Source organism: Thalia democratica, chromosome 4 (genome assembly GCF_965202585.1).
Source record: "Thalia democratica chromosome 4, ktThaDemo2.hap1.1, whole genome shotgun sequence".
Lineage (NCBI taxonomy): Eukaryota > Metazoa > Chordata > Thaliacea > Salpida > Salpidae > Thalia > Thalia democratica.
The window spans coordinates 1975490-1990475 of record NC_139168.1 but is presented as its reverse complement, the minus strand read 5'-3'; the positions used below and the strand labels follow the sequence as shown (position 1 = coordinate 1990475).

General features: G+C 28.6%; 2 protein-coding genes across 2 annotated transcripts in view; one reads left to right on the top strand and one right to left on the bottom strand.

The window, feature by feature from the left end:
- LOC145834399 (uncharacterized) overlaps window positions 1-6515 on the top strand; it is a 98006-nt gene extending 91491 nt beyond the window's left edge. Inside the window, exon 18 of the mRNA XM_082941819.1 lies at window positions 6366-6515. Within this exon, the coding sequence (XP_082797945.1) occupies window positions 6366-6512 (147 nt within the window). The 3' untranslated portion in view covers window positions 6513-6515. The remainder of the gene's footprint in view (window positions 1-6365) is intronic.
- A 4159-nt stretch (window positions 6516-10674) lies between these two features.
- Window positions 10675-12243, bottom strand: LOC145835041 (ectoderm-neural cortex protein 1-like). Its single transcript, XM_082942571.1, has 2 exons — window positions 10963-12243; window positions 10675-10695 (listed from the first exon to the last, which is right to left on the bottom strand). The coding sequence occupies exons 1-2, from the start codon at window positions 12241-12243 to the stop codon at window positions 10675-10677; spliced, it is 1302 nt and encodes a 433-aa protein (XP_082798697.1).
- Between the last annotated feature and the right edge of the window lie 2743 nt (window positions 12244-14986).

Here is a 14986-nt window from a genome sequence, read left to right as displayed (position 1 = left end):
AAAAAAAATACAAACAAATAGTATTCAATTAATAGTTTCAAAACAATGTTAAACTCAGATTGAGCTATCTTCCACAACAAACTCGTCTATTTTTTGTGCTGACTCAGCAAATATGAGTGCCTATTATGGCCTTGACTGACCTTCAGTTATAAACAACTTCGTGGCATCTATTTCCACAAACAGATGTTTTAGTTTTAATTTACGTTTAGTTTGACTGATGAGGCACCGAGGCTGCGTCTGCCTGAAAACCTGGAATTTGACAATTTAGGCTGAAAAACCCGGAAAAACCTGGAACAAGAGAAATCTTTAAAAAATCTGTAATTTCAAACAACTTTTAAATTTTTAGTAGTAAAGTTTTGATTTGACCTGAAAAATCTGTCATATACATAAATAAAATTTTTATTAAAAAACACACTGAAAGTAGCTTTACAGTATGTTTTCAGTGTTTTAATACTATTTAATACATTTTTTAAACTTTAATTTATCTCTAAACTTTAATTTATCTCTAAAATAAAAGTAGACCCAAAAACGTGTACTTACAAAAACCTGGAAAAGTTTCTAAAATCCAGTGGCTACCCTGTAATAAGGATAAGACTAAATCGCAGAATATCTCATGGACTGTTGTTAATTATTTTTAATTAATTATTAATTTATTAATTAATTTTCAAACAGTTTAATACTTATCAGAGTACGTAAATGTGTAAAATACATTTTTGATGCTTTCCAATGTTCATTTAAAGCTTCACTTTCAAACACTTTGTTTGTAATGTCTGTTCAAAATACGCAGTAGTCTTATGACTTTTTAAGTTTGTTTTATTTTTTTTTAATAATTATCATTTGTTATATTTCAATGTTTAGCTTAATAAAACGAATAAAAATTTTGTTTAATCGTTTTATATGTATTTTAAAACTTGTATGGCGTTTAATTTGTTTTCTAAGCGCTTTTTTAAAGATCTTAGTCTAGTAACATATGCAAGTTTTAAAAAGTTTTTAGAAAGCTAAAAAAACCAAGTTAAAACCTTCAATGTTATTCTTTAACTCTCATTATCCTTTTGAAAACTTTGTCATTAGATCATTTAACAATTTAAATATACGCTAATGTAAGGATTTAATAATACAGTAATATCACGTTATTGATATAATGACACAGCTAATAGATATTAAATTTATTTAAAATAATTGTGAACAAATTAGATTTTTATGAAACAAACAAGATTTTTACACAACTTAGCAGCTTTAATTTATCAGTGAGATATTTATTCAATTAAACTTGTTTTTAGAACTTGTGTAATTAGTTATTTTTTTAATCTGAATCAAGAAACTTATTAATACATCATTTTATAATTAAAGTATACGCTAATATAAAAACTTAATAACACCATGTTCTTAATAAAATGACACAGCTAAAAGTTGTTTAATTTGTTAAACAAATTACAAATAAATTTAAAAAGTAATGATTAGATAAACGACTTTTTAGATCTTCTACAAATGTGTAATTTTAGTTAGTTATTTCATCTGAATTATAGCTAATAACTATATTTCAACATAAGGTATGAAGCAAATTAAGTTCATACAATACTTATAGCTTATAGTCTGAACCTTAATTAGAGATTTATTGGTACAAAATTTTTTAATTGGGCTGGTTAATTAATAATAGGATAGTTGCTAACAACTAAATTTTACAAACTAAAAGTCCTTTAAATACTCAACACAAAGCTAATTAATATAGATTAAGGTATTTTAGTGTAAAAAGATTAAAACTATTGAGTGTAGTTTTTTTAACAAACAAACATACAAGTTTATTCCTATAAAGTTCTCATTAAACGCAATGGTAAAGTCTTCAAAACTTTTTTTAGATTGCTTATACACTGCTAAAGTGGTTTATAAAAAAAAATATTTTATCTAAAACTAACTTGTTATATAGTATTGTTAAGTTGTTAAGCACTTCAATCTACTTATGATATGGTGATATACTATTTAAAAGTTAATTCACATTGGAAACTAACAAAAATTAGAACTCATGTGGTTAAAGTAAGTAAACTTTTTTTTTTCTTTTTGTCTTATTTATTACCACGCTGAGCTGAAAATATTAACAACGGGCAAAAACTTGATTGAAAAACATCATGGTAAAAAAACTTTTCGAACATTGATGTTATTAAAATATTTGTTTATTTTTTTATTTTCACCAAGCTCTAATAAACAAGGTCTTTTTTTAACGAATAAAGAACTAATAAAAACTTTGTACAATGCTTAAACAAAATGTAAACCATGGGAGCGATTTGAGTAAGTTGGGAGTCAATAATTAGTAAAGGGGGCGATTTTGAAACCTACACTAGACATTTTTGAGTGATGAAGAGAAAAAACAAAAAAAAGGTCTTAGGAGTTTTAAATGGTAGGTTTAGAGTAATCTAGTTGGAGGGGCAATAGTTATACAATTTCTTTAAAAGGGGCAGTTTAAAAAAAAAAGTTTGGGAAACCCTGGTATACAGCTTACTAATTACCAAAATATAATTAATCCCAACCCAACAGAGTTGTATCGGGATCACGTGACGCAACGTTGCGAATGTGTGACGTCACCATGGGAACGTGCACCCACCAGCTGGTCGGCCACCTAGCGGCCGTCAGGTGCGTCTGTTACGATGGCAACCGCGTGGTCAGTGGAGCGTACGATTTCATCGTCAAGGTTTGGGACCCGAACACTGAAACTTGCACAAACTCCCTTCACGGGCACACTAACAGGGTTTACTCTTTACAGGTCGGAAATAGTTATTTATTATTAGTGTTGTTTATATATATAGACAAGGAAACAGTTTAATATTTTGATATCAATTACTTATTTAATCTTACTTTAATCTCATTACATGTTATTTAGTTTGTTATTTATTAATTTATTAAATAGTAATAGTATTCGTTGCTTAGACATAATATATAATGGACATACATAGTTAACTCGTTGCAGGAAATTTGTTTTAATACTTATTCTTTATTTATTTAGTGTTTATTCAAATTACTTACAACAGAAAATTCCCTTCAAATTTCCGTTAGCTGCAAAATATAAATTACATTTTTAGTTTTAATTTTTAGTTTTTCATCAAAGTATACATTATTTTTGTTTGTACTTGAATCAAAATAAAAATTTTTAGCCTTTTAATTAGTGATTTAATAAAAAATTCATTGCAGGCCACCATAGTTCAAAAAATTTTAACAAACAAAAAAAGTATTGAAAAATTACCAAAATTGTAAAGAAATAATTATCAGATAAGCAATGTAGTTTACTCAAAATGAAATCGGTAGCGTATTTATAAATTTTGTTATAAAAAGCCGTAGTCTATGTTAATTTGTTTTTTAATTAAAAAAGTCGTTAGTGGTTCTTACTAGGTCCCCAGACAGTAGTTTGTCTGAACGAACGATAAGTAATAATATAAAACAATAAAATAAATTAGTGTATTGTCTATAAAAAAATTCCTAGCTTTTTATGTCTGCAAATCTTTTATCATGTTTTTAATTCAGAAGATGTTATATGCTTTTATACGGGTTAAACAGTTTGTTATTTTAAAAACTAGTTAAATAAACAGTTTTTGACACAGTTAACATTTTATAATTTGAAATATGTGACACTTTTATACAAACAATAATCACTAATCTTATTAGATTATAAAGTATTTAGAGCCTTGTGTGTATAAATATTTAATTGTCTAATTTTAAACCTTATATTTTCGTATAACCGTGTTGTAACCAGTTCTAGCTGTTAACTTTATACAATGTGATATATTGTTAAACTATTTATATCTACAGTTCGACGGGAGATACATAGTAAGCGGATCTTTGGACACTTCAATTAGAGTTTGGGATGCTTCTACAGGTAAAATATAAACTAATAAATATATTAAAAGATAAATATATATTTTAATTTATAAAATTCACACATTAATAAGGGTTTGGGAAGCTTCTAAATGTATTTAATTATTTTTTTGATAAATTTAATTAATAATTGTCTACATATAGATATTTAACTACATGGTAATTTATTTATTAACACATTAATATCTTTAAACACTACATTGGATCAACAGGCAGATTTTTGCACCAATTGTTGGGCCACCAGTCACTAACAAGTGGTATGCAGTTGAAAGATAACATATTAGTATCAGGAAATGCTGATTCTACCGTTAAAATATGGAACATACCCACTGGAAAGTGTCTTACTACATTGGAAGGTTATTTGTTTATTGTTATAAGTTTTTGTTAGATAATATAGAATGGTTATGTCTATATTTAGTCAATCAATATTACTTATTTTTTAACTAATGATTTCTTACAATCCACTTTCATTTACAACAAAGTATTTTGGATTGATAAAAACATTTAGATTTTCCCCAAACTTAGGACCATTAAGATTAGTTTGAAGTTTTAAAGCTTAAATATTTTGCCTCCAAAGAGTTGCAACCCTGAACAACAATAAATGTAATTAAATCTTGTTACACAAGGATAGTAAACTCGAATCAGCACTCTTAAGTTTCACTCTTAATTCACTTGAACAGTATGTATAACTAATAATATAAGAATAAATAAGTCATTACAGGAGATTCAAAACATAAATATGATTACTATAGATAAATAAAATTTAAGCTTATATATATATAATAAAAACAAAATATACAGTATCCTTCTTATATTGTACCGACATATGTTTCTGTGTGTTTTATTATATAAGCCAGTGAGCTTGTTTCTCTAGGATTTTTTGTTAACAAACACTTAAATTTATACTTTTAAATAGGTATATGTACATATATGAAAATTAAGCATTCTAACAGGAAACAGTAAACACGAATCGGCAGTGACTTCACTACAACTTCACGGAAAATTCGTTGTTACGTCATCTGATGACGGAACTGTTAAATTGTGTAACGCTAACACCGGACAAGTAATTTATATTTGTTTTTCATTGCTTATATTGAACCATAATGTTTTGTAACAGGGTTGCTGAAAAACCTGGTATTTGAGAAAAGTTTAAATAAATCGAGAATTTTAAAGAGTATTCACGTGTTTATTTAGACAAAATACAAAAAAATCATCATATTGAAAATTGTCATAAAATTTATTTTATTAAAAAATTCATTAAATCTTTTCAATAATCTTATACTACTCAACACAGTTTTTAAACTTAACTTTAGACTTAAAATGGATCTAAAAATATGTGGGCAATCCTGATTATATTAATAATAATTAGTGATGTACCGGAGTCACTTTCCGGGTCCGGATCCGGCCGGATATTGCCATTTTTGTCTGATATCCGGATCCGGCCGGATCTTGATATGAAAAAAAAGTCCGGATCCGGTTCCGGCCGGATCCTAACAGAGATCCGGCCGATTCAGATCTAGTTAGTAAAAAAGAGCACACAGAAAAGTATTTTTTCAAAACAAAACCCTTTGTAAATTAAAAAGATTCATTTTCGTCAGTTAAAATTAAACACCTACCATGATTGGCCCATTTTGAACACGTGGCTAATTTACATTTGTTTAGATTTAAACTATGAAATAAACATTTTAGAAATGCAATTCTTTACCTATGTTGTACCAAAATTGTTAGGCTAGTTTTGAGATTTTTTTGAAAAACTCAGGCTGGTTTTCTTTTAGATTTTGAATGAGTTTAAGCTGATCCAGTTTTCAATATTTTGTGATTTTCTAGTTAATTCTGTTCAAGAACTTGATTTTAATTGATTTTAGATTGGTAAGGCTATAGGGGGGGGGGTCCTCCTTGATTTTTACAAGTTGATCTCATTTAATTGATTTTAATCTTAGCTACTAGATATTGTTTCTGTGATGTACTTTATCTTTCTATCAATTTTCCTTATACTAAATTTAAACTTATTCATAGTTTTTTTTAGCTTTTATAGAAATGAAATTTTGAAACTACAAATGTAAGCTCTACTTTTTATGCGAAAACTAGTGATGTACCGGACTCACTATCCGGATCCGGTTCCTGCCGGATTCTAATTTGAAAAAAAAGTCCGGATCCGGTTCCGGCCGGATCCTAATTTGAAAAAAAAATCCGGATCAGGTTCCGGCCGGATCCTAATTTGAAAAAAAGTCCGGATCCGGCCGGATCTTGATATGAAAATAAAATTCGGATCCGGCCGGATATTGCCACTTTTGTCTGATATCCGGATCCGGCCGGATCTTGATATGAAAAAAAAATCCCGATCCGGTTCCGGCCGGATTCTTATTTGAAAAAAAAGTCCAGGTCCGGTACCTCAGTAATAATAATTGAATTGAACGTGTACTTCCAAAAACCTGTGAAAAAAATTCTCAAAAAGAATACTGGCAATCCTGATTATGTTAATAATAATTAAACTTTTTTTTCAGGTGATAAGGAACGTAGTCGAGTTGGAATCCCGAGGCAGCGGAGGAGTCGTTTGGAGGATTTCCGCTTCCTCCTCCAAGCTGGTGTGCGCGGTGGGCAGCAGGTACCAAACTGAAGACACCAAAATACTGGTGTACGATTTCGAGTGACGTCACAATAGCTTTTCACCAGTCTGAAGACACCAAAATACTGGTGTACGATTTCGAGTGACGTCATAATACCTTTTCACCAGTCTGAAGACACCAAAATACTGGTGTACGATTTCGAGTGACGTCATAATAGCTTTTCGCCAGACTGAAGACACCAAAATACTGGTGTACGATTTCGAGTGACGTCATAATAGCTTTTCGCCAGACTGAAGACACCAAAATACTGGTGTACGATTTCGAGTGACGTCATAATAGCTTTTCACCAGTCTGAAGACACCAAAATACTGGTGTACGATTTTGAGTGACGTCATAATAGCTTTTCGCCAGACTGAAGACACCAAAATACTGGTGTACGATTTCGAGTGACGTCATAATAAATGATGTCATAGTTGTGTAATTTTGACGTCGCTATGTAAAACAGCTACTAGGATTTTACAGTATGTGACTAAAACACAAGTTTTTCTTGCTTCGCAGAAATATTCTGATTGTGACGTGAGTTTATTCATGACGTCATAATCACAAAAAACACCCATGATTGACTTCGTAATTAAAAGTAAAGAAAAGTTCACGGGTAAAGATGAATGAGGGCGTAGAAGTTGTAATTCGCTTGATTCGTATTTTACTGAAATGTTTTTAAAAACATATTGTTGAAAAAAAGTAAAAAAACTTAAAAAAATATATATAAATTTTCAGCCTGTTTTAGCGCACGTTAACATAAAAAAAAGTAAAATGCAAGTTAAAAAAAGAAGCAACACTTTTTTATTATTTTTACCACGAAATTATTGACTAATTTCAGCATGATTTTAAATTTATTTGATTTTCACTTTTAATTTTTTTATTTGGGTGCTTTTTAAACGCCTTTAGTTAACCTCTTTTATTGAACTTGTTTTGTCTTTTTTTTCATTGACTGAAAATTTTTAGTAAACTACAAAATATGAAAACAAATACTTATTAATGCGAGTTTTACGTATGAATTTATTGTAATTTTGGACTGAATATTTTTTTTTTGCCAAAATGAACTTAATACGAATATAAGTTTTTGTTAAACAGAATAACAAAATATCTATTTTCAGCATAAAATTTCAGTTAGGTCCAATTTTGATAAAAAGTCCTTTGGAAGCAAATTGTTTTAAATCATATCTTATTGAATATTTTAAACAGTTGACATTTTTTTATTTTTCTTGTATCGTGTTATTATTTGCTGGTGTTTTTTTTTTTTTTGCATGTTTTTATTTTTATTATTTTTTTTGTATTCGAATAATCAATAAACCTCTTACAGCTGTATATTATATTTGTTTTTATTATAACGTTAACAGTACAATTTAATATAAACTATGAGTTTTACATTTTTTTTAACCTGTAAGTTATATAAATTATTTTTTAATATTCAGGGTTCGTGCGCGTCCTAAGTCAGGCTAAATCAGTTTTTTTGAAAAAAGTTGACAAACGTCAGGCTAAATCAATTTATTTATGTAAAAGTTTAACAATCTCAGTTTTTCTGAGTTCAAATGCTTGAAAATTTTTAATTATAAAAAAATCGAGAAATCTTTTAAAAGATAAAATTGAGATGTGAATTTAGTAATTAGTTATTAAAAACAAAATCAGTCACTATTTGTAAAAATAAACGCTTGAAAAAATTTGTTGGATCTCTATAAAGTTTTTAAGAATCTTCATTATTTGATTTTGAGTAAGTTATATACGTCATAATTTTGAAAATTCATTAAAAAAATACATTTTAAATATTACAGTTTAGTTCAACAACTTAGCTGTTTGTTTGAATTTTAATACTCGTGTAAGCGTTTCATTTTAAATTTTAATAAAACACAAAAATGCACGTCGTTTTATTATAAATCTTCTGGTTGTAATGTTTTAACTTAGTGCTTAATTAAATTGAACAATTGTGTTTAGTTATATACAATATAACTTTTTACACTAGTAGTAGATCACTTATTTAAAAAGTTATCACTTAATTTGTTATGTTAAGGGCAAAGGGGGGTCAATCACCTTTTTCACAGTTTAGCGTTATTTTATTGAGTTGTAACTAAGCTATGAGGTTCTTTTTGCAGATTTTTAAAGTTCAAAAAGGTTTATAAAGTTTTGATCTAAAGCTGGTTAAAGTAGGAGACTACAACAGTACTAATCAGATTCCCAATACCTCAAATGACTTCTAAAGGGTATTTGACTTACTTTGAAAAAATGTCAGGCTAAATTGGTCTCAGTCAGGCTAAATGAAAAAAAAAATCGCACACAAACCCTGAATATTTATCAAATATTTTTATTTTTACTCAATTCTTTTTATCAGTAAGTAATACAAGTAAATTTTTAGAGAATATTTATTAACTCATTTTCAGAATTTATAATAAAATATATTGTTAACATCTCTAGCATAAAGTAACTAAACTTTTTTTGTAACTATTGTTTAAGTCATTTTCAATAACTTTTTGAGAAAACATGTCAATAGTAACTAGTTTTATTAATTCCTGTTTTACTTTTGAAATAAAAATATTTAAAACGTTACCGCATTTTTAAACAAACTAAATTTTAAGTAATTTTTTTTTGTTTTCCAAAGAATTTATAGCTAGTTCCATCTACTAGTGTCAACATTAAAAGAGGAAAAGTTATAAAATTATACCGAACCTATCTATTCTAAATCAATAGCAACTTTTAATTTAAGCTGTAAAGTACGATAATTTAATATTATTTATTACCTCTGAATACCAGTTTTCTACAAAAATTCAAATATAAACATGCTAACATTTAATCAACAGACTAGTAAAACGTATAACTTTTATAGATAAACAAAAAAATTGCCAATGAAGAAACCAACTGCACAAATTAGAAACCGTAAGTATAAGCTTTCTTTAAAATCATGTTTAAAATAATATCCCCATGAAACTTTTTGGTATTGTTCTTTCAGTAATGTAACTCTTAGATCAGGGTTTCCGAGAGAATTTAGGGGACTATAAGCTCAAAAGTGGCAATATTTTGAAACTTACACTAGTTATTCTGAGTTTGGTGGTAAAAAGCGAAAGTAGGTCTTGGCGTGTTTAAGAGTAGTTTTGTAACTTATACTAGATATTTTGGTAAAACTTCAGAAAGTCAGAGGTTCGTGAGATGTGAAAGGGGAGCCACAAGGCCATAATTTGAAGCTTACTTTATATATTCTAGAGTTGATGATTAACATCCAACAAAGATGTTAGGTGTATTTAACATAAATATTTTGAAAAAATATGTTGAATGGGCCATTGCTTTTTGGTTTCTTTAGGGAGTCTTCGAAAAAAAAGGGAAACCCTGTAATTGATCAAAGATTCCCTTAGTCTTAAAAGTTGTTAGGTATTTCATTTGACATCAGGAGCGTATTTTGAAAAACAACTTTTACGACTCCTGAAAATGTAGGTTGTTTACTAAAAACGTTTATAAAGCAGAAACTTAATTTTAGATTTTGTTATACTTTTTAGTAAAATTTTAAATAATTAACTTATAAGAAATCAAAAAAAGCTAAAATTTTGTAACTTGCTGTTGTTACACTTGCTAAAAGCGGAAACTGAGTTAAAAATAGAATTTATCTGTGATGTCATAATGAATTTATAACTTGTGGGAGCTTTTTGTACTAATACTATTAACAAAGTTACATAAAGTTAACAAATCTATTATACTTGTATAAATAATCATTATTCACTTTTTTCAATTTAAATAGTAAAATTTTACTTCAAAAGTTTCAATGCCATTTACTAAAGTTTTGCTAAAACTCGGTTATTGTAAAAAATACATTTGAGTTAAGCAAACTTTTGCTAATTTTAGTAAAACAGCAATTAAAAATAGAGTTGTAATTGAACAGATTCCCAAACGTCTTTTACATTTATGTTTATATAAAGTTATTTGATATTGTTCTTCTAATTTATCAAATACTAGTAATATCTTGATAAATGAAGAAAATAAATTTTTAGTTAGTTTATTAGGGTTTCCAATTTTGTTTTTTTAAATAACATTATCCTTTGTTTAAAAGCTATAATTATATTTTGTAATACTATTTTTACAGAGTAAAAATAGTAATTAACGTTTTATATGTAGTCAATTGTAGAAAAAGTTTCCACAGTTAGTTGAAGTTTGAAAAGCTGTGTGGTGTTATTCAAGATGTTTATTGAACGAAAACAAAAAACGCTCAAACACTTGGTCCAAGGATCTGGTGTACGAAAAAACCTTTCGGTTATTGATTCATACACCAAAATAAAGTTTAAAGTCATGTCCAGGACATGTCAAACTTCAAAAAAAATGTAACTTTAGTGATTTAAATAACGTAAGAAACATTTAGGGCAACAATGTTAGACCTTTGCTAATTTCAGTAGTAAGTTTATTTAACATGGTAAAAAAACGAAGGACAAATATATTTTGGATATTTTACAAAGTGGTAACTACCACAAAGTCCAATTTGCCTGAAACATAGTCTTACTTTCTTCTCCCATTCTGATTTCTCCGGATCAAAAACAACACATTCATATTCATAGCTGCCAGCAAACGCTATTATCTTGCTACCAATTACTACATAGTGACAGCTGAAAACATTCTCCTTAAGTGGAGGAGCTTGAAGAAGAGAAAACTTCCCGCTGAAGAGATCAAAAATCTCGCAACATTCTACTTTGCTGATCACGTACATTTTGTTTCCGATGCTCACCGAAGCGTGACTTCTTTTTCCCACCAGCATGTCGGGCATGTCACGTGACCATTCATCTGCGCAGTGATCGTACGCTTCAACGGATGTCGGATGATCGAATCCTCCTGACGTCACTATTCTCCCGTTGAATACGGATGATGCGGCTTCCTTCCTGGAACGTTCGGTATGTTTCAGCTTCTTGAAACTTTCAGTGCTGGGATCAAAAACGAAAAAGTTGGTTCCTGATACGTTACGTAGCGCGTTTCCCGCCAAAATGTATATTTTACCCGCCAAGCTGCAGGTTGAAAAATCGCCGCAGTTTAACGAACAATCGATAAACTTCAATTCCTCCCAGGATCCAGTCAAAACTGAATAAGACCGCACCGATACATTGTTTAGAAAATATTCGTAACCCAAAAAGTATATGATCCCGTTCACGAACTCAACTGAGGACACGTCAATATTTTCATCAAAACGCGTGATCTCAGTGACAAAGGAGCAGTTCTCATTTTCCAACTTGAACACGTGATAGTTACGGTTCTTAGTGCCGCAAATTGCTACCTCAAAACTATCCTGAGCACAATGTCTCACTCGACAGTCCACAAAGCTCGGGTCAAGGTTCTGAATAGTTTTATCGCTGATAGCTTTGAATATAACCCGCTTACTCTCAGCACATTTTGAAAATGTTTCAGCATCTAACAATGTGTTTAAAGCAGCAGTTGATAGCAGAGGTAGACGAATTGTTTTCACCAAACCTAATGTAAGCTTGCTTCTTGATTTTGGATCGTGTTCTATCCAATTGTTCACAGCTTTTCCTACCTCAAGCTCCGAGGTGATATTCAAGTCTGAACTGGACAAGATCCTCACAAAGAGATCAAAACTCAAACTATCCAACATTTTGTTCTCGGAAAAATAGCAGAACCACCTTGTTATGAAGTCGAAAGTGCACTTTTGAATTTGTTTGTTTTGAGTTTCGTTGGAAAACTGATGGCAGAAACAAACGTTGTCAATATTCAGGTCAATCTTGAACGAGTCGAGCAAATGTTGCTTGGCAATGTCGAAATTGAGTAGTTTTGCCATTTTGTAAAGTTTAAAGAAATTTTCGTTTGATAACTTCATATTACCTACAAAAGTTTATTTAATTCTAATTTTATTAGTTTAATAAAAAAAACAGAAGTTAATGAAACTAGATACAGATGCTAACTATTAAAAGTATATTCTTTATTTCTACGAAAAAACCATCATATAATTAAAAGAGAATAGAAAAAACTTTTTACCTATACGAAAAAAATCAGAGAAACTTTTCAATGCATTTTCATCAAAACCCAAAACTGCATTTCTTTTGAAACTTTTCATAATTTCGTCTTCGGAATTTTTGTTTTCATCGAAGTTCCTGAGAAACTCTTCACAAAATTCACGGTTCTCAGAGTTCGTGGTTTTTATTTTTTCAACACCAGGTGCGCTAGAGACTTCAATGTTGCTAGTTGTGTTTTTAAAAATTGACATTTTATACATTTATTTAAGTTCACTGTTGATAATAAGTTAGTTGAAAGTCATTTGTAATCTTTTATATTGCAAGTTTAATATCTAAACAAAAAACTGAAGGTAAAGTATTGTATTGATAAGCTTGACGATCACTGATCTAAACAACAAAAAAAAATAGTCTAATTACACATAGCCTAAACCGTCAAGCTTTTCGAAACCTGTGCACACTAAACTGCAAATAAAAGTTATGTTCACCTAAAAATTCTAATTTAAGAAAGCCTCTGGTGGCAGGAATACGTAAACACTTTTAATTGATTTTGAAATACATTCTTAATATCAGAAACAACTAACTAAACTTTAATCATGTAATCAAACTAATATTAACTGAAAGCTGAGAGCCATATCAACTATATCTAACTATTATCAACTGAAAGATCAAACATATCAACTTATATATTGATCCGATATACTGATCAAATACATCAACTATATCAACTGAAAGCCTTATACCAACTTAAGCTGAAATTTATAACAATTTTATCATGCAGTCTTAATGTCTTTTCATTTCTACAGCGTTAATATGGATTTTCGTTTACACAATTGAATAAGGACACCTCCGTTTATACTAGTAAATACCCAGTAAACTCAAATGTTTCATTAAGAACTAAACACATACATAAAATAACTTAAACATTACTTTATTAATATTTTCTGTATTTAACATAGATGTTGAACAAAAAAGAAAAACAAACAAAGTTCAGTTAACTTAAAAAAGTATGTATATTGTTGCTCTGAGTAAAATATTACTTGAAGCTTTTATTGTTTATTTCATGTACTAAATTTTGTACACCAATAAGTTCAAGATTGTTAAAGACTGTCACTTCTTCGTGGTAAAAAACTAAAAATTGTAAATTAAGTTACTCCAGGCATAAAAATAAAATAAAATAATTGTTATAAGTTTGTTTTAAATGACTTTATTTTAAGTTTATAACTGAATGTACATTGTTGCCACTTCTTTTGGTCAAAAATAAATTCTTTCGAGTGACTACAACTGCCCTGAGTCCTTTCAAACCTAAACAATAAATTAAAATCATTAAAAATCCAGCTTTTTAACAAAACTACTTATATATAAACGAAAATTTAACCTTAATCAACCTTATATCATTTAAATATTTGAAAAAACTCTGAGATTTTCAGAAATTCTCAAACTATCCTGAGCAGTCATGTTATAATCAATATGGCAGTTAAATACAGCTGTTTTAATTGTAAACACGCGCTTTAAAGCTCTATAGTAAATTGAGAGAAATTTGGAGAAATAAAAGAAACTAAAGTGAAAAGTGAGAGAGCTAGAAGAAAAAAGAAATTTATAAGCCAATAAGCTTTTGCTTTCATAAGAAATTTTAATTCTATTGCCATGCTTTTTATTTTTTTATTCTACTGCGGGGATTATTCGCTCTCCGATTTAACATCACTGATCCTGAGCTCTTTATAAATAAACAAAAACATTTCTAATATGCCTGAAAATATTATTATTAAGGCTCAAAAGGTTTTAAATTTAAAAAAACTAGCATTAAAATTTAGAAAAAAAAATTAAACTTAACCTTATTACTAAAAAAATCCTTAACAGTCTAAGGTTTGATTTGAATCTCAAAATACCTCAACTAACTTACATTATTCAAATAACAGAATAAAAACTCACTTGAATACTTAAAATGAATAAAAGCTATCAGTTTTTTATTCAAGTTTTTAGGTTATTAAAACATTTGAAGAACTATAAAAATTTGGAAACACTTGAAACAAAAAAAAAATTCATTATTTTGGAACAAACTTTAACTAAAACACAAAAAAATAATTTCATATTTTAATTGAAGTTTTACTTGGTATTTTCTAAATTACATATTATTTTAGTATAAAACATAAAACTATTTTAAGTCAATTTCAAGAACTTTTGCTAAAAATAAACAGCTAACAATTATTATTGTGAGTTCTTATATTATAAACTTTCTGATAAAAGTAATAAAGTTAAAACATTATAGTAATAAAGAATAATTTAAGAATAAAGAATAGTTTAAGTTAAATTAAAACAGTTTATGACATTTTATAAATAAAAGTTGTGCCTTTCTTAAAACCAAAACAAAGTCAGTCTGAGTAACCAATAACAACTTTAGCAGGGTTGCAACTTGTCATATAAAAGAAAACTTAAGAACTTAAAACTGTCCTGAGTCATCGTGAGTTTTTGAAATGTTTTGAAATATTTTAAAACACTTATTTTTAAAAAATTAGATAGGTTTTTAAAAATCAGTTTTCAAACTAAATTGGCGAAAAATAATAAAAATAT

Bases quoted from the DNA above. Each gene is read 5' to 3' on its own strand.
- LOC145835041 (XM_082942571.1), bottom strand. From the start codon at position 12,243: ATGGCAAAACTACTCAATTTCGACATTGCCAAGCAACATTTGCTCGAC. The intron at 10,696-10,962 runs GTAAGACTATGT...TTCGTACACCAG, and splicing joins AATCAGAATGGGAGAAGAAA to ATCCTTGGACCAAGTGTTTG.